At 34.9% G+C, this 24239-nt stretch overlaps 2 protein-coding genes across 2 annotated transcripts in view; both read right to left on the reverse strand.

Moving 5' to 3' along the window:
• Window positions 1–19838, reverse strand: part of LOC122529807 (dynein axonemal heavy chain 2) — a 61799-nt gene extending 41961 nt beyond the window's left edge. The window contains exons 1-16 of the mRNA XM_043656257.1: window positions 19631–19838; window positions 18618–19075; window positions 13763–13899; window positions 12945–13287; window positions 12204–12723; window positions 8521–8663; window positions 6706–6851; window positions 6531–6624; window positions 4082–4252; window positions 3730–3919; window positions 3542–3638; window positions 2703–2954; window positions 2070–2197; window positions 1784–1902; window positions 1559–1673; window positions 1–134 (exon numbers count right to left, since the gene is read on the reverse strand). Coding sequence (XP_043512192.1) covers window positions 1–134; window positions 1559–1673; window positions 1784–1902; window positions 2070–2197; window positions 2703–2954; window positions 3542–3638; window positions 3730–3919; window positions 4082–4252; window positions 6531–6624; window positions 6706–6851; window positions 8521–8663; window positions 12204–12723; window positions 12945–13287; window positions 13763–13899; window positions 18618–19075; window positions 19631–19838 — 3255 coding nt within the window. The remainder of the gene's footprint in view (window positions 135–1558; window positions 1674–1783; window positions 1903–2069; window positions 2198–2702; window positions 2955–3541; window positions 3639–3729; window positions 3920–4081; window positions 4253–6530; window positions 6625–6705; window positions 6852–8520; window positions 8664–12203; window positions 12724–12944; window positions 13288–13762; window positions 13900–18617; window positions 19076–19630) is intronic.
• Window positions 19839–21631: 1793 nt separating this feature from the next.
• LOC122529808 lies at window positions 21632–23980 on the reverse strand. The gene is made up of 3 exons (XM_043656258.1): window positions 23885–23980; window positions 22508–22850; window positions 21632–21717 (listed from the first exon to the last, which is right to left on the reverse strand). The coding sequence occupies exons 1-3, from the start codon at window positions 23978–23980 to the stop codon at window positions 21632–21634; spliced, it is 525 nt and encodes a 174-aa protein (XP_043512193.1).
• Window positions 23981–24239: the final 259 nt, after the last annotated feature.

The raw sequence follows: 24239 nt of genomic DNA on the forward strand, positions 1-24239 counted from the left end.
CTCTTCCAATTGTATCACTTCGAGAGAATCTGGTTGATTGATGTCAAACACCATGAGTTGCGATTTCAGCTTGGTTTCTCTTCTTTTCAGTGACGAAATTTCGCGATTCACGTGACTTAACCAGGCGAACGCATCTGCATTGAAATTAGAAATAAAACAGAGTTCAATCATGTGTAATTTAGAAATTATTATGGGAAAATGGCAAGATCATTTTCATTCGTGGCTTCTAAATTCGAGCGAAAATGATTTGCATCAAATGTATTCATACTGTTATGTTCATTAAACGTCAGTAAAATAAATGAGCACGAGTTTGTTGGAGAACAAAGCATTCATTCGTTTGGTAACACATTGTACGTTTACGCATTTATTGTGATAAAACACACTATTGTACGACTCATGTAAAAATTAGTATTTAATTATACAGGTAAAAATTAGTATTTAATTATACAGGATGTTTCGGAAGGAATAACTTTATCAGTGTGTTTGGTAGATCATTCTAAATAAAAAAAAATCATACATACTACGAATTTTGATTCACCTATTTTTGATTTGTTTCAAGAAATAAATATTATTTTTCGTATGTTTTATATTTTTTCGTTTGTATAAATTAAAGAGAATGTTCAAAATGTAAAAGCAGTGTACAATAATCTAATACATGTCGTTAACAAAATGAAATTAATAAAATTGGACTGGCAACGATCATTAAATCTTCGAGTAGAACTATGTTCACAGGAGGAAATCTGTCATTTTGAATATCTCCTTTAATTTAAAAAAATATACAAAAAGTAAAAAGTTATTTCTGCATTTCAATTATACAAAGTAATATTTACTTTTTGAAATGCAAGTGACATAGTTATTGAGCTTCCTCCTGAAGCACCCAGTATAAAACCAAAGGAACCAATTAATGCCTATCAATGTTTCTTTTACTAGTTCGAAGATCAAATAGAAATATGGTGCTGCTAGTGAAACATTCATCGACGAATACATTTGAATGTAGAAAAAGGACAGACGTGATTTATTATGCTTTGCGCTTATGATCCTTAATACACGAGCCGTTTAATGCAAAAGTGATGTAAGTCGAAAGAGTTAATTTCTGAATAATGAGGCACGAAGTATGAAAGTTCCGTAAAATACAACAGCGTCAAAGAGTGCGAATCACTGTGACGTTAATACCTTACACCATTTCTGCACAAAATAGAATGGGGCTTAAACTTTCGAAACATGCTGTCGAAATCAAATATGCGTAAAATTGACTTACACCGCTTTTGCATCAAACTGTTCATACTTTGAAACGTAATTTCAATTTTGTGTGTATATTTAAGCCACTCGGGAACTAAATCGGTCTACACTACTTTCTAAAAACATCTTAAAATTGATGTTAATTTGTTTGTTTAATGGAGAAGCTCATTAACATAAAAAAAAATTAAAGAAGTGATAACAATAAATTAAACAACACCGATGAAAATGTAAATGTGAAAGAATTTTTGTCTGAGATCGAGAATCATTAGAAATGATTAGTTTTTCATTTATCCAACGAATATATCACGAATATATTCACTTGTCGTGGTCCACGCAGATGTGAATGGTCCAGTGTCGAAAAACTTTCCAACCAGAGCCAACACCTCCTCTTGGAACATTATGGCATCTTGCAGTAACACCTGTTTGAATTCCTCCTAAAATAGATAATCAAACTTGCAAATAAACTTCGAATCTTCCAAATGACACATAGATAAACGTAACGAATTTATTTGGACAAAAATTGGAGTGCCAAACGAACACTCGCCTTCTTTTGCTTCAGCATGTATTTGGATTTTTCGAGCAGAGCCAGATACGCGTTCCAGGCGAGCTGTATGTCGTGCACTTTTCGCTTGAAATCGTACGTCATGCTCACTTCGTACTTCTCTGCATCGAGAAAAGGAGAACGAATAGAAATGACGAGACGCATAACAATTAAAGTCAGCAGGCACTTGCAGCAGGAATAAAAGGAGCATCGTTGATCTTACGGTGTATCTATCGATCTCTCCTTGCGCGAGGAAATTAAGAATCGTTTAGAATTAAAAATCGTTTACCTAAAGTCTGGTACTGGTCGTGGATCTTCGGGAATTCGTCCTCCTCTCGAGGAATATCGGCGTACAGCTTCTCGAACAGCTGCATCGCGTACTGCATGCTGACGATATCTGTCGGCTCTTTCGTTATTCTACGAATTAACGAATTTATTATTAGATTACGACTGGATGGGAAATTTAGTAGAAGTTTGTAGAAGTAGTCTATTCACATTTAGACTTGTGATTTTGTAACGGATGAATGTAGATTGCATACAGATTAAATCATAGTGCAAGGTGAAGCGTTGTGAAAAAATTACGAAAAATTTTCGTAATTCTTTTCGCCACGCACTTGTAAATTATATAATGAGAGATAATTACCTAAAAACCTCAATTATATTCTTTCTTTTAACACTACAATCGGAGTGAGCAAAGCAAAATTTCTTTTTTCACTGAAATTTCATGGACTCGCGACAATGATTTTCAATTATGTCTCGTAAAGTACGCGAATTAAATTTTGCATATTTTATTGTATCTATAAACTTCTTTCTACCCCGCGATCCGAGTTTCATTCTTTCAGCGTTGGATTTAGACTTCTAACTTTCAACTTAGGTCTCTAACTTTTAATTTAGATTTGGAAATAATTTAGTTGGAACTAACTTCTTAGAATTATCCGCGATATAGTGGTACACGTGCGTGACCATATTCTCCGTTTGCCGAAACAGAACGTCAATTAACTTCTGCTGCCAAATTGAGCATTCTTCGATGATGGCGCCTTTCAGCCGATCGGCGTTTATATCGAGGAAGTGGACAGTCATCAACGTTTCCTGCATCTGAACGCTGTTCGCTATCATCGCGTATTTGCTGATATCTGAATCGAACGTCTCCGCCGTAGGCTTCAATTTCTCGTATCTAATCGCAGATTTTGTAAATCCGTATATTTATCAACACAAGCAGTTAAATTGTTGGTTTTCAAGATTATCTGATAGCTATAATATATATAAATTATTTTATTCATTGGCAAAACTGAAAAAAATACACATTTTAAAAAAAAGAAATAATCTTGAAAACTCGTAGAGAAAATAATCTGACAAAAAAAAAGACTTGTTTTTCAAGATGCCTCTTCGTTAAATCCATTCAAATTGCACTATGAATATTTATCATGTTATAATAAATGAGAGAGACATTTAGGTACATTTCTTTTTTTTAACTGAACCATTTTGTATTTCGTAGCTTTCAAAATGGTTAATCGCTTAAAGACATATCCCGAATTAATTGCGTTCGAGTTTACGTAAAGTGATTTTTATTTTACTAGTTAACTTAATTCTGCTTGATTTCAATTACAATGCTTTTTATACTAGCTGGGACAAATTTTCTGCAATTCCAGTCTATTCTTTTACTAAATCAATAATTAAAAGAATAAATGATTTTCTGTGAGATTTTTGTAAAGTAAATCCTAGGTTGGATGAATATCTTTTGTTTTGAATCTCTGTGAATACCTCTGAAGATACATGTTTCTGTTCATTTCCCAAACTTCCTGAAAGGGCTCCCAAGTTTTCAGGTAGTTTTGCACTTGAACGAAACAGACGTTCACCTCTGAAAATTCGGTATAAACGAAGTTATATTTAATATTTATCAAACGTTGATAAAATCATTCCAAAAAAACAGCAAGAGAAAATGTTACAACCATCGTTGAGTTTCTGTTGAAGATCCAGCAATTCTGGATCTTTCTCGTACATCTTCCAGAATGGCGGCACTTGGAAGTCGAATTTGAAATTGTTTATCAGTTGAGTCAAGCATTTCAAAGGATCTAAAAGATTGTCGAAGATCACTGAAAACTCCATGGCGATCTCGCTTAGATCCGGTAAGAATTTGATCTAGAAAAGTTAGAATTTAAGTTTCAACCTTCATTCTCGTTTCAACTTCTTATCTTTCGTGGACGAATAAACTTTGTTAAATTAAATTAAATCAAATTACAAATTAAATTGTAATTACAATTGAATCGATTGGATATTTACAATCAAACTGAAAAGATGTACCTTATTGTCTATAAGTTCTACGTGTATTAAAATGAGTGGCGATGGTGGCGTGGTACCATCGCCGTGAAGAGCAACGTGCATAGCTTGCAGAGATTCGATCAGGCACATCTTGAAAGCCGCGCCTATCAGTATGTCCATCCTGGTCAAATACATCTTCCACTCTTGCAAACACTGTTGAAAGGCGACAGTTTTACGAGGGTATTATAAAAATAATTATCAACCAAAACAAAAGATAAAAATTTTCTAGAATTAGTGCAAGACATTAGTACAGAATGTTTCACGAAATTTTGCATTGAGATTGCTGAGAAATTTATTCGCCTTTCGCATAGGAGCAATTTCGAAATTTAATTGCGAGTAATTTTAAAAGAACGGCAAACGCAGCTTTTTCCGGCGGATTAATTTAGAAATTTTTAAAGTGAAATGCTTTTAAAATTTTAAAAGCTTTCTATGTTTAAAAAACACAATTTCCAAAAATAATAACAGTCGCGAAATTAATATTTATTTTCCAATTCTTGGATGTCTGTATTATTACTTTTTAGCGTGCGAACGACAGATCCACATCAAAGTTTTCACTATCTACTTTGATTACATTACACTGTACTATATTATTTCATATTGTGTCGCGTTAGATCAACATTGTCTTAACAAGAACTATACACTAATAAATGAAATGGAAAATAACTTTCTACGAATCTACAAAATTTGATTTATTATATTATCTTACCGATTTAAAAAGTATTCGCACACTTGATAAAAAAATTGTTTGTTATAAGTTCACAAAGAAACGTTGTATAACAATCCAGTTAATTTCATTTTAAAATATAAAGCGACTACTTTGATATTAATCTTTTTCAAAGATATTTTTACATCATGTAAAAAATGGGAGTGCAAGAACATTCTTATTCTCGAAAATTGTAAAAATTCAAATACCTCTGGAAGCAATAAAAAATTTTTTTCACGAATAAATCTAACATCGTCTTAAAGAACGAAGTCTCCTTTTTACAACAATCTCTTGAAACTTGCTGTGTACGATTTTTTCTCATTATGTCATTTTATTGTACTTTGAACATTAAGATCAAACGACAAAATATTAGGATTTCTCGAATTTCTTTTAACTCTGATGTTCAAGATTCAATAAAATAACGCACAAGAATCGTACAGCAAATTTTAAGGAGTCGATATAAAGGAGAGACTTTAATAAATCTTCAAGATTATGATAAATCTAGTAATGGAAAAAAAAAAAACTTTTCAGCAATTCTCGAGGTGTTTTACAATGTTTACTATTTTCGACAACGAAAGTATCTCTACTTTCTCACCTTCTGTAAATCTTTAGAAAAAAAGAACTCAAGGTTGATGAGAAATAGTGGTTTTAAAATAAATAGAATTTTGCACAATTTTCACGAAGTCGAGACAGTTCGAAGTATCGATGATAATGTTTCATCGAGTGCGCGAATATTCGAGTGTGTGTCCACCTTTTGTACATACGTGTTTCTCGCGGCAATAGCGTCACGCAGCGACATGTCGTTACGCGAATCGGTCTGGTCCCGCGTTTTCAGGTTGCAGTGGCGTTAAAAATTGCGCTGTATAGCCTGTAGGGATAACACGTGAACGTTTCGCGGGGATTTTACACCGTGAATGGCCGCGTTTGTTGCCGACGCGAGGGAGAAACGAGCGAGAATGAAATCGCCGGGACAGAACGACGCCTCTTCTGTTTCTTTGTTACTTCATCGTGTTTAAGAACGTTTCACTCGCGGACGTTTGTTCGTTTCAAATATTTTAATAAAATGTTCCTTATGAAAATCATTTCTCCGCGATGGGCAGATGCTTTGTCGTGCAAACACGACGCGAAAGGATACTAAACATTCTGAACACCCAGAGAACTGAATATCTAGAAACATCTTACGTCCGTGAGAATGTGCATTCACAAGGACCTTCCTTTTCTATGACTGTTGTTAAGATTGATCTTTTCGTCATTATTCTCGAGTCATTATTTCCTATTGTTACGATATATGTATGAATATTGTAAAACTATAAATTAAAATTGATATTATTTTAAATTAATATTAAGTTAAAATTAATTTAAATTAATATTAAATTAAAATTAATATAAGAGCTATTGACGAGATTTCTAACGTACTATTTTTACTATAATTAAAATTGATATTATTTTAAATTAATATTAAGTTAAAATTAATTTAAATTAATATTAAATTAAAATTAATATAAATTAATATTAAATTAAAATTAATATAAGAGTTATTAACGAGATTTCTAACGTAAAAATTCGTAGACTGTATGAAGGCAAAATTCAGTCACGCAGAAGTTAAATTAATTATTATTATCAAGATTAATCGTTTGGTTACTAATTAGTCATGTATTTTCACAATAAATGAATAAATGAAGAAATAAAAGTATTAAGAGTAAAGAACAATTGTATTCAAACACTTACATCCTCGAGAACGTCCTTAAATCCATCGAAAATAATCAGCACGTACTGAAAGATGGTTTTATGATAGCCCAGAAGAATTTTGAAAGTCACGTCCCTTGAATTATTATCCATTATACATATTCAATAATTTATTCTACAAATTCATCCTTCGAAACATACTACACTCAAATTATACCTGGTTTTTAATAATTCCTGCTGCAATTCCTCCAGAGCATACGTGTAATTAGGCCTGATTTTGATCAGCGGCGTATTGCAAATATTCTCGCATATCTTCGTGATATGATGATTCGATTCTTTATAAACGTCGATGAACTCTTGAAGCTACGGGAGAACGTATGTATGTATGTGTCTCACAAAAGTCTGTACGTTTAATTATTAACATTAACACTCTGCGGTTTATTAACAAAGTTGGCTATTAAGCATTTAACAACATTGATTGTCATTAATTATTTAGGACAAGTTAGAACTTGCGATGTTGAATATTCGATGCTTTAGCTTGAGCAGTTCTTTAGAAATTAGCGTTCATAATGTATAATCATTGTGCTATCGCGTAGATTGCGAACCGCAAAGTGTTGGAACTTAAGTAGTCTTATCGGCTACAGATGATTGGATATAACCGACCATAGCAATTTATGACAGATTGTTATAATTTAAGATGTCTGATTCTATTTGATATTTTATATACTTTGCGATAGAAATTATGTATCATAGAAAATAATAAAATTAAATAAAGTTGGAGTAAAAAAATTTCAAAACTAAGTTTATTTAGAACAGAGATAAAAAGAAAAGTAACAATTTGAAATAACTAATCGTTTCAACTAATTTGTTATTCTCATTTGGAAGTAACTTTACTTTGGGACCAAATCAAATGAATTATTTGCAAATGATCTTCCATTCGAGTTGAATTCATTGAAACAAAATGACAAACAATCTCAATAGACGGTGAAGTTTATTACGACAGAATTGGAAATGCTGTTTCAGAAATTATTTGTAGAGGCAAAGTGAATAAAAAATACAGTCAAATAATTTAGAGAAAAATCATTTGTGTGGCCAAGTAAACTAAAAACAAAAAAAAAACCTAATCTTGGTTATTTCAAGATAACATCGAGTCAAATAAGGTAGTATATTATTTGAATAATCATTTCCTCTCGTAATCAGCTCAAGCTCGGTTTGCTGATACAAATTAAGGATCGAATCATAGTTTTAAAAGATTCCTTTACAAAGCTGTTCTTCCGTAAAAAAAAATACATAGTTTTTAAAGATTCCTTTCGCAAAGCTGTTCGATTCGTTACACTAACGTTAAGAGAAGGAAATAAGTAACGATGGGAAAATGGCAAGATCATTTTCATTCGTGCTTTCTAAATTCGAGCGAAAATGATTTGCATCAAACGTATTCATATTGTCGTGTTCGTTAAACGTCAGTAAAGAATAAACGACTCGTTACACTAACGTTAAGAGAAGGAAATAAGTAACGATGGGAAAATGGCAAGATCATTTTCACTCGTGCTTTCTAAATTCGAGCGAAAATGATTTGCATCAAACGTATTCATATTGTCGTGTTCGTTAAACGTCAGTAAAGAATAAACGACTCGTTACACTAACGTTAAGAGAAGAAAATAAGTAACGATGGGTGGACGACGACGCGGTGTCCTGTCCGGCACTGTCCTTCGACCGGACCGAGTTCCGTCGATTTGAACAGGGTAACGAATGGCCACAAACGCGGCCTCGGATATCCGCTATTGTTATTCCGTTTCGCCGGCACGCGCGCGCACTTCTTGCTTAATTAAACAAACAAAGGCTGCGGACGGATCCCGCACTTGGCTCGGTCAAAATTTAATTTCGAGCCAGGACAGAGCCGGACCCGCTGCATAAATTTCTGCGACGCGTATAGGCGTCGCCCTCTGCCAGCCACGTTTCCACGTTGGACAAAGAGGACGATAGCCGATGGTGAACTGGCGAGGGGGTGGAGAAAGGACGGAACGAAGCGTACATTTGCCGTTTGGTTAAAGCAATCCTCGATGTATGCGTCCACGTATTCCGTGTTCCATGTCAGCCTGTTTAAGCCGGGATTGATCTTCCTGTCTACCTGGCGAATTAGTTCGCGGAACAGCTCGCACTCTGTCCTCGACAAAGCTGAAAAACAACAATATATATAACTATATGTGCATTATACGGGAGCGGGTGTGCGCTTGACACGGTTCACCGCGGCAGAAACGCGATTATCCGAATCTGTTCGTTCTGGCGTGCGTTCGATTACCATTTGGCGGATCATTTTAAAAGTCTCTCGTTGCGACGGATCTTTTTTTTCTTTTTTTTTTCTCTCTCTTTTTTTATTTCAAATGATGCGAGCTTTTTGATGGCGCAACGTTGTATAGTTAACCGGCGCCGAGGTACGCGTCCAGACAGCGAACAATCCGATTTCATTTACATGTAACTACCGTTGTAAGGTCAATGAAATTTCAACGAACTCGTTTTTTTATTTTGTCGATCGCCCACTCGAACTCGAGAAACGCACGTCGGCGTGATACCTTGGAGGAGGAAATTAATTCATCGCCGGGGAAAACAAGTTCTCGGCACGAGGAATTCCGAGGAGATCGGGGGGCGCACGGTTTTTCAATTAACTGGGATAATTTAGCGTTAGTTCTCGTTCGTAAACTTTCTATCTACCATCTGGATGTTTTATAATCGCGGCTTGGATTCTCCAGTCGATAATAACGCCAGCGGTGGCATGTTTAAAGCGAGCCGGAAGACGCGCCAGGCATTTCCCCGAGCAGATGTACTTGACCAACTATTTCGCAATCTCCAGGACTCGATATACAAATGGGAAGTTCGTGCAACCCTCAACGCTCGAAACTTCGAAACATTTCCTAGAATTTGTTTCGTCACGCACAAATGTACATGTACGTATGTATATTTCTTTCGAGCAATCGGTTAATCACTACACTGATAAACCTTAGTGACCGGAAGGATCGTATTTATTTATCACATATTTAAAATGCCTGTACATTAAATACGTTTATAACGCATAAATTTCAAAATGTTTCATGACGATTGTTACATGTGAAATGGAAAATTTCACGAGATTTCATAATTCGGAATTTCGTGATCAAAAAAGTGATATTAATTATCATATGTTTATTAGACATTCGATTTAGAATTTGGAACGACGAATTCAACATGATTGCTACTTTGTCAATTATTTTATAGGTATTGGAGTCATTAAATTTCAGCGAATATTTTATAAAACATTTTTAAAAACAAAACTATAATTGAAAGAATAGACAATCTACGAAGAATTTGTGCAAAGAATTTCAATTAGGAAATACAAACGTTAACTATAAGACCATCAACAACGATTGACTAAAAATTGTAAAATTATTTTTGTACAAAATTTATCGAATCTAGATAGTCAAAGTTCAATTAATCTTTCTGTGTAAGTTTAATATCGGAATGAGAAACATGCAACAAAGGATGAATTCGTCTTTAAATGTAACTCATTTTGATTGAATCAATATATTTCGATATGTTATCTTTTTCGAACTATTAATATTAGTAAATAAATTAATTATTTCAAACATCTCAGATTACCTGTATAATACTCTAACAGGATCAAACGTTCAAAGGGTTAATACTATCTTGAAGAGAAGTATAGAAATTGAAATTTCAATCACAAATTTCGTCATTTCGTCTGTAACAGCTTAATACGATCTAGACACGAAGCTATAAATTCGTATACTTTCTAATAAATTTAGAACTATTTACCGATCGATGAAAGTATCGATTCATTGCGGTGAATGGCGAATGCGCCGCGGTCTTTGGGAAATGGAGGTCCGACCGGAAGTTGCGCCACTAATTATTACTTTGCAACTTGATGTATTCACCAGACCCGATGCATCAGAAAATGTATATACGTTTAATAGAATTTGCCGTGACGTGGAACATTAGGTAGCGACTTTGGGAGAAGCAATTTAGCGAATTTCAATTAATCACGCGCCATGAGTTTTATAATCGAAACGATAGACGTTGACGAAGAAGAAGAAAGCCAAAAGTTAAGAAATTATGGGACATTAGGTCGTTACAAATGACCGAATTTTTTTTAATAAAAATTTTAGTTTTCAATCAGTTTACTTTCCTTGGTAAATAATATGCAACAATCTAATATACAGAAACGTAATCGCGCTTAATTTATAACGTCGTCTTAATACCACTTAGGATCTTAAGAAGTAGTTTGTTAATTATTCATTATTAACTATTAAGAAACTCAATATTAAATTGATTAGCCAAGTATTGACAAACTCAATTAATAATTAATTGAAATAATTTCGAGATTGACTAAATAATAGTTGACTGAAATAACTTCAAGATTAAGTAATGAGAATAAGTGACTGAAATAATTTCAAGATTGACTAATCAATCTACCTCTAGTTATCTTTAATTTATAACATTTAATATTTATTTTAATTTCATTCTAGAATTTACTTCTATTCATATGTATCCACAGTTTCACTTACTGCAATTTTATGATTAAATTTGAAACACTTAGATAATTAAAAATAATAAAATAAAAGAACTTAAGTATTGTTAAAATTCCTATTAATCCTTTAATATAGTGCTTGACGTGTATAAGAAATGATCATTTCTTTGTATACTTGTGAATACACTTGTCATAAGAAAAAATAATTTAAACAGTAAATAAATAATTCAATCTAAATTTGTTATAATTAATTAATTAGTAAGAAACTTGTAGTAATACTTATTAATTGATAAATATTAATAATTTTAAATAAAAATTACTAAAAATGAATTGAGCATTAGGTAAAATTTATTTGAAATTTTGTTGTAATTTAGTTTAAATTTAATGTCGTCCGATTTCAATTACACGCGCTTCCGAAACGAAATTCCACCGTTATAGAAATTAATAGTTTAACTGAAAATTACAATTTAGTATGAATTTAGTCGATTCATTCTTCTCAATTCATCTAATCACACAGAAATTGTACTATGATCGCATAATTACAAAAAAGAAAATAATATCTTCAAGACAATACCTATAATCACCTGATTTTTATCACCATATTTTGTTATTAATTATCGTGTCCAATTTATACATATGTACGTGTATGTAATTGAAATTACATTATGTCCCCTAAATACATAATGTCCCCTGCCATTCGCGGTTTCAACATATCCCCTGCGAATATGGATTGTAATTAACCTTCTCTCGTTTGCGTACAAGCAATATTGTACATTAACTGATAAACACATACATTTTCGGCAAAATTAGCTGTTTTACAATATGCCAATCAACAATGTCAAAATTATACCTTTCTCATAAAAAGGAAAGAATGGTCAAAATATATTTAGATTATTAATCCTCTACAGGGAATCAATAACCTTGAATCGCCCTGAGCGATCAAAATTTCACTTGATGAATTCTTCGAAGCAAATTTTCATTTTTCCTGAGAAACGTTTCCAAAATTTGACTTTAACACTCATCGTATAATATAGCGAGGAACTATCATTAAGTGATTTAAAATTTTTTTATACTTTTTTCAAATAAGTAGACCTAAACGCATAATCAAACTCATCATCAGTTTTCTTACGAACTGAAGGAACACTCTTCACTCTGAAACGCATGTTCAAATGAAATATTTAAATGTAAATTGAACTAACCCTCGATCATCTTATTGTAGCCTATAGTTACAGCAAGGACGCTCTCGTAAACGAAATGAAGTGTTTCCCATTTATCGTAAACGATTTGCACCTGGACAGGTATGGTGAATTTAAGAGCGATCCAGTAGGCGGCTTCGCGGCACAAGTTCAAAATGTCTGGATTGATGTTGCACCGGAGCAATCCAGGCGATTCGTCGGTGCGTCGCATGAGGAAACGATCCAGCTTGACACGGGGATTATCACCGGCCTCGTGCACCCACTTGGCATACAGATCGACGATCAAATCCTCGATCGATTTCTTCAGCAGGTCGTGCTGATAGTAGATATCTTTGCTAAGGTTGCAATAGGGCATCCACACGGCCTCCTCGAGCACCTCTCTTGTTGATTGCACGTGAGCACCTTTCAGCCGTAGGTTCAATGCCCTGCCTGCATAATACGGAGTCATCGAAGGATACTCCTCCATTTCGTTCAGTACCTCCTGCTTCGTTCGTTGGATATCTTCGCCAAACAGTTTCCATATCTGCAACAGAAATCTTCCCCTATAATTTTTGCAAGTCTGGCAGTCTCAAGAGGTTCTGGAAGAGGTTTCCTTAAATATTTAGAAGTTCCAGATTTTCTTCGTCTGAAGATATAGCTGTAATTTCAAGATAATTATCGACGAAACAATAAATAAACGAAACAAGTTCTAATTTAACGATCATTTTCCAACACCGGAAATTGAAATTTTCATAACTTTAGTACCTCGAGTGTTTTAGCATCGAACAGAGCTTTCAGTTTCTCGCGGTTCATGTACGGGTAGAAACCCTGAAGATCTCCAACCGCGTCTTGAACGCTGTTCATACGCGCGAAAACTGACACGACCAGGTTCTCGATGATGACCTCTAGATCTTTCATCTCGTTGTGAAAGGCGAACATGTCGTCGTGCCACGTGCCGTGATAAACGTCGAAGATCTTGTGAGAATTTTGCTCGATCCTCCCCAATGCCTCGTGAAACAGTCTCTCGATCTTTTGACACACCCTTTCTCGTTCCTCTCCCTTCGTTCCACTGAACATTGGCTTCATCATCTCCGTCGTTTCGTCTATTCTGTCACACACCGTTTCCCATTGTTAGTCATTTTCCTGATTCATCTTGATTTGGAAATTTCAATTGATCATAGAGCCTTGAACGATGTAGATATCTTTAATCATCCGAAGTTTAGAATTTTCTTATAACGCATTTATTTAGTATCTTTTCCTCTAAATTTTACAATTTCTCATTGTTCTGAATTCTCTTCCCCAAAATTTATAATATATCCAATTCAACAACAGGCAGATAATTATATCTGTTTGTCAAATTAAAAGCAAGGCGACTCGAGAAACTTCTGCGTTCAAATATAAAAACATATAAAATTCACGATAAAAAAGAAAAAAAATAATACTTGTTTCACACGAGTAGAATGAAAAAAATAAAAAAAAATCTGTCATTTTGCTCGTGAAAAGATAGTGTTAACGCGAGAGTATAAGTAACGTCAATTCCTCAACGGGTCGTTGGTCGATGTGAAGAGATGCGGATTGATTACCTGGCAATATCGATCATCGCCTGACAGATCTCGATCATGTCGTGGCACCTGCTAATGAAAATATCAATATGCTGGAATATATTGTCCCTGTTTAAATCCCACGGTATGTTCGTCAGAGTGTTGTGGGCTAGCGCTATCTGAAAGACAAAACACACAGAGATGCGCTTCTATCTCGTTCGTGGATAATCTTCTCGTCGTGAAATTTATACCATACGCACAGTCCCCATTCGTGTTGCGTCGCTCGTTTAATATTCAGCTTTAACCGGAGGCGACGCGTTCGAAATCAAACCGCAAGGGAGAGTGTGAAAACTTTAAGCAGTGAAACGAGCCTTATTTCACCGTCTCTGCGCTCTTGTTTCATTTTATTCTGTATTATCGGCGGCTCTGCCAGTGGAAACAGTTCTCCACCAGTCCCACAGGATGGTGTACACATTCGTTTCGATCTATCAGGGGTGAACGAACATGTATCGTGTCATAATTCGCTCGTACCATCCCCGTTTTGCGCCATCAAGATGTTTGTCTATTTTATTTCGCCTTGATCTTTTGTCCTTTGAGTTATTCGTGCTTTTTTATTATAAATTCAGTCGTACAGAATAGTCAATAGTACTATCTGCCGATGCTTACTATTTACTTTTCGCACGATTAAAATATTTATTCAATATTTAGTCAATTTGATTTACTTCTTGTTTACCCTCTGAATTATCAACACTACGTGTAGTATATTTTTAAATTTTAATTTAGTCGAAGAATAGCTACGAATATGGCTGGAAAATCGAAATTTCAGCCGCAGTTTGTTTCACTTATTTAGTATCGTAACAATTGCTTCGAAATACTTTCTGTACTTTCGCGCACCATATTCCACGCGTTTTTGTATCTTTAAATTTCCAATGAATGCATGAAAATCCACAGTCCGATTGTTTCGTATACAGTATCGCAAATTCCGAATTTATTCCCAGTAGAATTCTGAAAGTAGATATTTTTTCGAAAATACATGAAAAATTTTCGGAATGAAGTAGATCTCGAATTTATTTCTGACAAGAGTTGAAAGTGAGGTATTTGTACGCGATGTCGAAAATACAAGAAGTCTCGAATATAAAGAGACAATTTAAAAAAAAATTAGTGCCATCAGATTACTAAATAATAAGTATGTTCGATTCGTGACATTATTCCAATGAAAGTGTCTACGTATCCTTCGGATACTTTCATCATTATATTGAGCATGGAAATTTTCTATATAAAGTTGAGATCCATGCAAATTTTCCCTTGTCAAACATCACTCTAGTAACACCACTTGGAATATCAAGGCAGGCGATTCAATTTCAAAGCGTTCGAGCGTGTGATTTTATTATACTAGTTTTCTTGCATTTTTCTTTCTACTTTTAGCCGAACAATCAATCGCGAGGTCGTGGCTTCATTTTTGAAAGAGACGCACTCGATTCGTTTTTCGAGAGCTTCATAAACAATTGAAATATCGAAAACGCAATATTATTTCCCTGTCTCGTTACGATTGCACCATCGTCCCGCTGTGGCCATTGTTTTTCAACAAATTGGGTCACGATTGTTTTCACAGAGAGACAGAGAATGATTTAAAGATTTCTCTATGTTGGAAGGAAATTAATTATTATGAGACTAATTCAAAGATACTTTTAATTTTCCACGGAAGAGCAATTTTAAAATTCGACATATTGTCCATTAATATTATATTAAATGAATTGAAAATAAATTTTATTATCTTCCTGAATATTTAACAGATAACAGCGATATTAGTTAAGCAGATTAATAAAATATTTCTCGAGTATCTTGAAAACTCTAGAACTACCAAAACGATCGGAATGATTTATAATTTATCATAAGTTACAATTTATAATTATAATTTTTCATAGAAATTTCATATATCTATAACAGTGTGCTTTCAGAAGCTCGAATGATTTTTAATAAAATATTATAAATTTCTTCCTGTTTCATGCACCTTAATTTCTCCGTTACAAATTTTATTTTTCAGTCGTCGGTAGTTCCAGTGTTAAATTTATCTCAGGTGTGCTTTTTCTTCAAATAATTCCTGTCTTTCTCAACTTTGAACAGCGTACAAAAGTCACGAAATATAAAAGAAGATCTGTCACATTTTTTCTCTGTATAATGTTCGTTCATTGTACAGAATAAAAACGGCGAAGATTTTTCAGAAATCGAGGATTACTCGAGCCTCCATGAATAACTTGGAAATATATAATCCTATTAAAACCTTTCGCTGATAAAATCAGGTAAATTCTGATCTTAGTCACTTTTTATCATGGCATTTCGGCATTTTCTGTTGGCGAGAGCAGCTATTACAAATACAATACGTGGCCCGTGGTAATTCTCATTCCTGTCGACGCTTATCTAACCACGCGGGAAGCACCTAAGTCGAGGTTACTATGACTTCCGCTTAACGTGAAAACTTGACCCGGTTTCAGAGGGAGAGACAGGCCCCCATCAGCGACAACATGCCACCTTCGTTGCACTCGGGGATAAAACGTTAATCCCAGGATTGACAAATTATTTTTGAACGTCTGCCTCTCGGCTTTCTCGGCTTACATCCCCCAACCTATTTTTTAACCTAATCCAAAAATCCAATACCTAATCCGATACGATCGCAGCCATTGGCCAGGGTGAAATTCTGTTTCAATCTAAATTAATAAAATCTTCTCTGCAGAAATCGATACTTTGTACAGTGGATTGCGGATTTTTACGCGTTCGTAAGAAATTGAAAAGCATAATACGAGATATGCATAATACGAGAAAGTACGTAAAACAGACAAGGTATAGTACTTTCATTCGTAAAAGCATTTTCTTTTGAGATTCCAGCTCTTTAAATACATTTTCAAAAATTTGCATAAATATCCGCGATGCAGATGTGCGCGAAACTTTCAGAAACTCTTTATTTTAATAACAATAATAAGTTGCTACAATGATGGAAACGTAGTGTTTCAATCCTGTGAAGTTTTAATTGATTCCAATTTAGATTCAACAGGTCATGTTTAAATGAGAAACATAATATTCACGTTACGTTTCATTGAACTTTTGGTCATTAGGATCAAAATGACAAAATATTAGGATTTCTCGAAATTTTCATTTCTCAACTTTGCCATCTGCTACATAGTGCAATGTCATCTTTGAAGAAAAATGACGTTACGATTGTCAAAGTAGAAGCTTCACGCTTTAAAATGACAATTTTTCAAAGTTCTACTAGTTTAAATTATCGACAATTTTTCATTGCTATTGCTACAATTATACTCCTCACTGTAAGCAATAGAAACGTCCGTATACACTGTTAAACTACGTATATTCACTAATAAACTACGAATCTTTATGCAATTTTATATTGCATAAAGATTCGTAGTTTAATGAAGGCAATCGAAGAAACGAAGTCGAAATATCGTAAAGTATCGAGCACTTTGCTTTCAACATTTTATACATCGTACGTTCTGCATTCTTCCGCGTTTAATTCCCCCATAAATATGCGCGAACATCCACCAATCTGTTTTCATCATATTTTCCCAACAGATTTTTCTGTTAATTATCGTCGGTAATACGAAAATTATCAGCCGTAAGGTACGAGAGTTAAGAATACTTCGACGCTCATTTGCACGTAGCACGGGGGATGCTCGCGTGTTGTTTTACCACGATTCGCCGTGATTAAAGGAAGATAAGATTAATTGCAGGCTCGAGCCGCTCGCCTCGGCGAATATTATTTTAACAGGGGTAGGAGCCGTGTTCCCGCGTTCATGGGGATCATTGTGAACCGGCCAAAGGGAGGGTACAATTACTGTGACTTCCGCTTAACGCGGGAACTCCTCACTTTGCCTAACGGCTCTTTCCTAAGTATCCAAAGTAACTCTGCACACGTCGTTTAATAGTCCCTTAATGCACCGACCGTAGAGTGAATTTGTACGCGATAACACGGCGAACGTTCAAACAATCTTCCGAGAGTATGCACATTCAGAAAGAAAAAGAAAACTGATTATCGAACGATTAACGAAGAACACACAGGCATTTAGAACAAAAGTGGACTGAGGCAAGTTTCTCTATAAAGCTGTGAGCTTGTGTGATATCGTTGGAAAGATATCAAGACGTTTGCTTGTATCTACGTTTGATTTGAAAAGTTGTACGAGAGTCGAGTGAAATTTATTCAGAATTTAATGGTAAGAAGTACTGTTCAATAATGATAGATTAATAGTTCGAGTTGACAATTGAGTTGAGTTTGAGCTTTTAAATTTGAATTTAATAATTTGAGTATCTAATTATTTGTTATAAATAATATAAATGATATTTATATTTATTCTTATCCAATTATATCGGATAAGAATTGTCCAATTAGTTGATAAATAATAAATTAAACTGGAAATTAATATCTTATTTAAGATGGTAATTGAGTTGATTTTGAAGTTTAAGAATTTGAGCATCCAGTTGTTTCTTATAAATAACGTAAATAATATTATTTATATCTTATTTATTATATTGGATAAGAATTATTCTTTATATATAGTATAATAATATAAATAATAATTTTGTTCAGAATCTAAACGAACCACGAATGATCGAAACTGAGGTCCTTTATAAAACTTGAAACTTTGATCCGATGAAGTAACACTATCTATTTAATTATAATAAAAATTGAAACATATCACTGCTATATTTTTTTTTTTTTTTAGCAAATAATTTAATTTTTGATTCTGTGCTTTCACAGAAAGCTGCAAGAGTGTTGCATTCAATTATCAATTTTAAACAACAAATTCGTCAATCTTTAAAATATTGAAGTCAGCCCACTTTTGCCGCCGATTTTTGGTTCAAATACTCAAAGAAACAGATTAACATTAACCTTGTCGTAGAGTGATTTGTAGTATTTACAGACGTTCACGCTCTCCTGCAACTTTTCTATGGAGCTTCTGGTCTTCCCAGCAAATACATCCTTCAAGTCGGTGTAATTCCGACAGATGATGATAATTTGATTATTAAGAGCCTTGAAGAGATTCTCTATTCTCTCGTGGCTGTTGTAGAACGGTGAATTCAGCCAGATTGTTCTGAACAAGTGTATGATTACCATCAGGTATTCCTGGATGCTCGATGGCGTGGTGCATTTATCTAGTTCCGCGGAAGGATCTATTAAGATCCGAAGGTACTCGATGTTGGATTTCGCCTCTATCACTCCGTTCTCGATCTCGTCTTTCAGCGACAAAAATTGACGGGCGTATGTCGAGTGACTTATCAACAGGAACTCTGCTATCTTGTTTACCGTTGGGTTTTGAAGCTGGTGATTCAGACCTCGGAGATTGTCGTCTGTTCGAAAGAAAGAAAGAAAAAAAATTCCTTCCTTTTCGCATAAATGTGGAGAGGAAGCTTGTTTGTGAAAGGAAATGGCGGCTTAACTCTTTGTAGTCCAGTACCCAGTGTGGCTGGATAAGGATTTTATTTTAGTAATGATTTTGTCCTAATATCAATTATTCTGATATTAAGATATTCAAAAAATAGGAGTTTACACAAGCAAGGTTCTATCATACTAATCTCTAAGAATATAAATACTCAAAATCTTACTCTAAATCTTAGGAATCCAACATAAATTAATAATCTCAATTTATAATTAACAATATTACTCAAGAGTCTAACATTTTTAAATTTAAATATTCCCATTCAAACTCAGACACCAAAATTCCAGCGTTGAAGTCTGAACCTGTTCAGATAATTTATATTCAAACGTACGGAATATCAATATAAATTGAACATAAATTATTGAAGCTCAAATATCCAAAAATAAAATTAAGCAAAATACGATGTATATTGATGAGTGCTGTTTGGAAATTCTAATTGCAATTGCGTGAATGTAGTTTTACTAACGTCGATAAATCCAAAATTCGTACTCGTCTTTCAGGCATAACAATTCGTTGGGTGTTGCTTGGTCCTGGTCCGAGAGTGTAATCCTGATTTGGGTGGTCCAGTAGGCTACCACACTCTCCAGCCTCTTGACCAACTCCTTATCGAGGCTGTCCTCCTCGGTCAGGTCGCTACCCTCTCGAGGTACATATATCACTGTTAAGCCCTGCATTTTGTACGTTAGGTCCGTTAAGTTACACAGGAACGCGTACATGCTCGCGTAAAAGTCCGCCTTCACGCATGTATCTCAGATTAAGGAAGATGAATAAACTTCTTTGTCGATATTCTACTCCTTTTTTCTTTGATTCCTTTTTACACAGGGTGTCTCAGCTGAAAGAGGTCGCTTAAATATCTGCTTCGTTTCTCGTGACATGAAAAATGTTCATAGCACGATTTGAATGGCTCCGACGAAGGAACACCCTGAAAAACAATTTTTTCTTTTCGAGTTATTTTCATAGGAGAGACCCCTTTACCTGAGACAGCCTGTGTTTTGTCGAAATACACTTTGGAAAAAGGATTCGTTCTATTCTATTATATATCCAGGATACATTCTATTCTATATTTCGTTCGAATGTTGAGAGAAAATTGTTGAGAGAAATATTCGTCATCGAAAGGCTAATTGCAAACTTATTGTGCATCGTAACGTAACATTTTTTAAATATATTTAGAACATTTAAACATATTTATATTTACGATATTCACAACATTTAAATTTATCATAAATGAATAAACATTTGTAATTTAATGACGGATTAGAAAATCCTACCAATTAAGAATTAGAACTCAAATAACCGTGAGAGATTCGAATTTCAATTCTGAGAGAAAGAAACAAAGATTATTACCACAAATGCATGATCATTCGTAGTCTAATGATAAACCATATCAATTAAGAATTCAAAATAACCATAAAATATTTGAGAAGAAAACTAAAAAAACTATTCTAGGAATTTTTCTACCTTTAAACTTCTCGTAAATGCATGAATATTCGCAATGATCTACATGTATATATATATATGTCACTTCATTAATTAGAAATTAAGACTCAAATAACTAAAAATTAGAAAAAGAAAGATTACCATTCATCTAATCCAATTCTCAGAAAAGAACTTTTCTCCTTTTAAACTTTCCAAAATTCGCAACGATCGTCACATCAATTAAAAATTGAGATTCGAATAACCATGAATCACGAGAGATCCGAGGAAGAATACCAATTCTCCTAATCTGGCTTTCAGAGAAGAATTCTTGCATCTTCAAGTGCACGAGCGCCCACAGAGTTTGATCAATCATGCTGATCAACGCATTTTGAAAGTTAGGATTCTAAAAAACAGCGAGAGAGTTGGAAAACGAATCCTCGTTTAAAACGCTCGTGTCCTCCGCGCAATTAGAGGAGAACGGCCCTTTCGAGCCAGTTAGAAATCCGTGGATCCATTAGAAATAATGAGGCGACTTCCGGCCGAACGCAATGCAATCGTTTCTGACTCGGAGCCGGGCCCCGAGTAATCCCATCGTCGTTCGTCGCCTCTCCTACATGTGCAAACATCGACGCCGAATTTACTGGCGACGGCGGCGGCGGCGAGTTGCGCAGTGCATTTAGCTGAAAATTATGGTAATAATAACTTCGTCCAACCCTTCCTGTTTCACCTTCTCTCTCTCTCTCTTGTGGCTGTTCTCTCTGTTGGCCGACACTGGACCGGAAGTTCGCGCGACGCGTTGCGGTAACCGGGATTGCGCGGCCGAAGTTACAAATTCGCTTGGTAACGTCGTCACGTCAGATTGTTGCTCAGCTTAAGCTGAAGAGACCGTGCGATTGTTGATTCTCTTTCGTTAATGAAAGCTGCGAGCTGTTGGAAGATCGTTTTACCGGTGTTTTTGTCAGTGACAGTGAGAAAAAAAATAAGTGAGGCGAAGAAAGTGATACAGAAAAGCCACAGCCGCCGAAATGTTATACAGACAGTCTTTCGTTAATTATGAAAATCTTATTGGACGATCTTCACAATTTGATGATTTCACGATAGAAAGATGTGCTGTATCTCTTGTGAATTTTGTCTTGTCTATTGATTATCGTAAACGAACATACATTGATTGAAGGTGAGAAGTGTATTACTCTAAATTGCGTTCGTTTCTTCAATTAACAAAATGATATCCACTTTTGTTCAAAATCAGACTTTCTCGAGCTGTGTCGCGTCCTTCGCAAGAACATTTGCATCGAAAAAGCCAAAGTGCACAATATAAATAAAAGTTAGAGAAAAGTGAATCGTTGTTAATTTATGTCTCATTAATTCTCTTTCCTGTTTCACTAAACTTCGAAACACAGATAAAAAATCTTATTCTATATTCTTCCCTTATATTTTCACATGAGATCATTCGGCTGCAGGCAAGAAAACTTCGACCACCAAAATCGTCGCACTCGGATACCAAACTCTCAAAATTCTCAAATCAAACAAAAGCCTCTTACTCGAGTTTCTCCCTTGGTAGTAGTAACTTGGATCTAAATTTTGCAGGTTTGAATTTCGGAAATCAGCATCGACGCCTCCATCGAGATACTCGTCCCTCGGAGATTCCAAGGCGCCACCGACATCCAATTAAACTTACCAGCTGGCGGTTTTACGCGGACAGATTGTTTACCAGAAAGAGAGAGAGAGAGAGAGAGAGAGAGAGAGAGAGAGAGAGAGAGAGAGAGAGAAAGAGAAAAATAGAGAAGAGAATCCCGAAGGGGACAAGAAAGTTTCGTGGTTCAGCTCGTTGAAGTATCGTTACGATGCCCGTGCTCCACGGAAAACTTTCGCCGACTAATTAAACACAAGTTAAGCCGGTGAACAGGGCGGGAGTGAGAGAGGATACTGTCTGGCCAGGTTTCGATCTTAAGGAAGATCGGCGCCAACACGTTCTGAACCACCGACAGCACGTGGTGCTCCACTTTATCGTTCACCGAGCCGAACAACACGCGATCACGGAACGTGTCCGCTCGTAGGATCTCTTGGGGCTGCCTGATGAAGTAGGTGAGCTCGTACACCGGGATTATGGGAAACGACAGAGAGACGTTGAGCCTGTTGTACAAATAGTAGACGCTCAGGGTGGTGAAGTGCGGATTTAGAAAGAACTCTCGAACTGTCATCTCCGAGTAGTACGTCCAGTCGCTCTCCTGTAGGCTGCTCAACGTCGTCATGTCTTTCACGCATTTCACCTGCGGAAGAGGAAGATATTTCTTTTTTTTCCTTTCAAATCGTTCAGCGACTTTTCTTCTCTTCGTTACGATCGGATTGCTGATGTTCATGGATGGAATAACGATCATTGGATTACGTACGCAAACGCATAAATCATTATGTAATTACATTTCAAACGATAACAATTGTATTATTATTAATAATACAATTGTTGTCCTTTAAAATATAATTATAATGATTTATACATCGTCGTATATGTTGTAATTACGTTTCAAACGATAACAATATAATTTTTAAACGATATTGATTAAAATGAACAGATTTATAGAATTGTTTCTGTTTACACGGAAATCGATATTAATTTTGACAAACATGATTGCAGCTGACGATTGTAAATGAAATTATAATTGACGGGTTTGTTTGTTCTAGTGTCAGTATCGTGCAGTGTAAAATATAAAAATTACTCGAAGCAGAAAATTCATTATAATATTCATTATACGATACAAGTTTTCGTTTCTTTGTCGAGTTCTCTTTAGTGTTGAATTTATAAAAATATTACATTTATAAAAATGTAAAACTGTATGAATATACGCAGTCTCGTTGGGATTAATACTACATTTTTATTTGGTTGGCTTTCAGTAATTAATATTTTCTTTGGTTTCTTTCTTTGCGAGGATTGTAACTGTTTGAAAGAAGGGCAGACCTATGGTTTAGTATCGATCGTATATTTATACTTTGTGTTAGGACGTTTCTATGTATAATTGTCATGTTCTATAGAATTTGGCATACGTACATATATCGTCCTTGCACAATAATTAAACACATAATATTAATTGACACGTCACAAGTTATAAACTACAAACTTTTCTTAGTAGTTTGTGAAATTTTTTATTTGTTACTGTGAGTCACAACTTGCGACTAAAGTCTGAGAAATAACATTAGTTCAATCATTTTAGGGATAGTTGAACTTTATCTTGAATATAATTTGGCTTTGTCTATAATTCATGCCGCAAAGTGTATGTTTATATTCTAAGAACAGAGTTAAACCACTAACCAACTCTGTCAGTTCCCGTTCATCGTAGACTGGTCTAAGTTCCTCCTCAACTTCCTCGACTTCCTGTCCTGCAACAGAGTACAAGTCAATTAACATCCGCTTCCAAACATACACTTTTTTTTCCCCCCAACTCGTTACTATTATCGATAGGTGCAAGAAAATTAACAATTTGACCGTGCTGAAAGATCAAAGAACGAAAGAATCAAAGTTGAATTTAACGTTTAAATTTCATCAGGTTCAATGTATACTAAAAGTAAATACTAGTAATACTATTATAATACGAATACTATTGCAGAAGTAAAAACTTGCACAAGCTGCTTTCGAATGTTGGAGCGAGTAACTACAGTTTACTTCC

This window comes from Frieseomelitta varia, unplaced genomic scaffold (assembly GCF_011392965.1).
Source record: "Frieseomelitta varia isolate USP_RPSP 00005682 unplaced genomic scaffold, Fvar_1.2 scaffold_309, whole genome shotgun sequence".
Classification (NCBI taxonomy): domain Eukaryota; kingdom Metazoa; phylum Arthropoda; class Insecta; order Hymenoptera; family Apidae; genus Frieseomelitta; species Frieseomelitta varia.

Coding starts and splice junctions, on each gene's coding strand:
- LOC122529808 (XM_043656258.1), bottom strand. CDS start 23,980: ATGTTAATTGACTTGTACTCTGTTGCAGGACAGGAAGTCGAGGAAGTT. Junction 22,851..23,884: donor AACGGGAACTGACAGAGTTG/GTTAGTGGTTTA, acceptor CCTCTTCCGCAG/GTGAAATGCGTGAAAGACAT. Junction 21,718..22,507: donor GATCGAAACCTGGCCAGACA/GTATCCTCTCTC, acceptor GATAATCAATAG/ACAAGACAAAATTCACAAGA.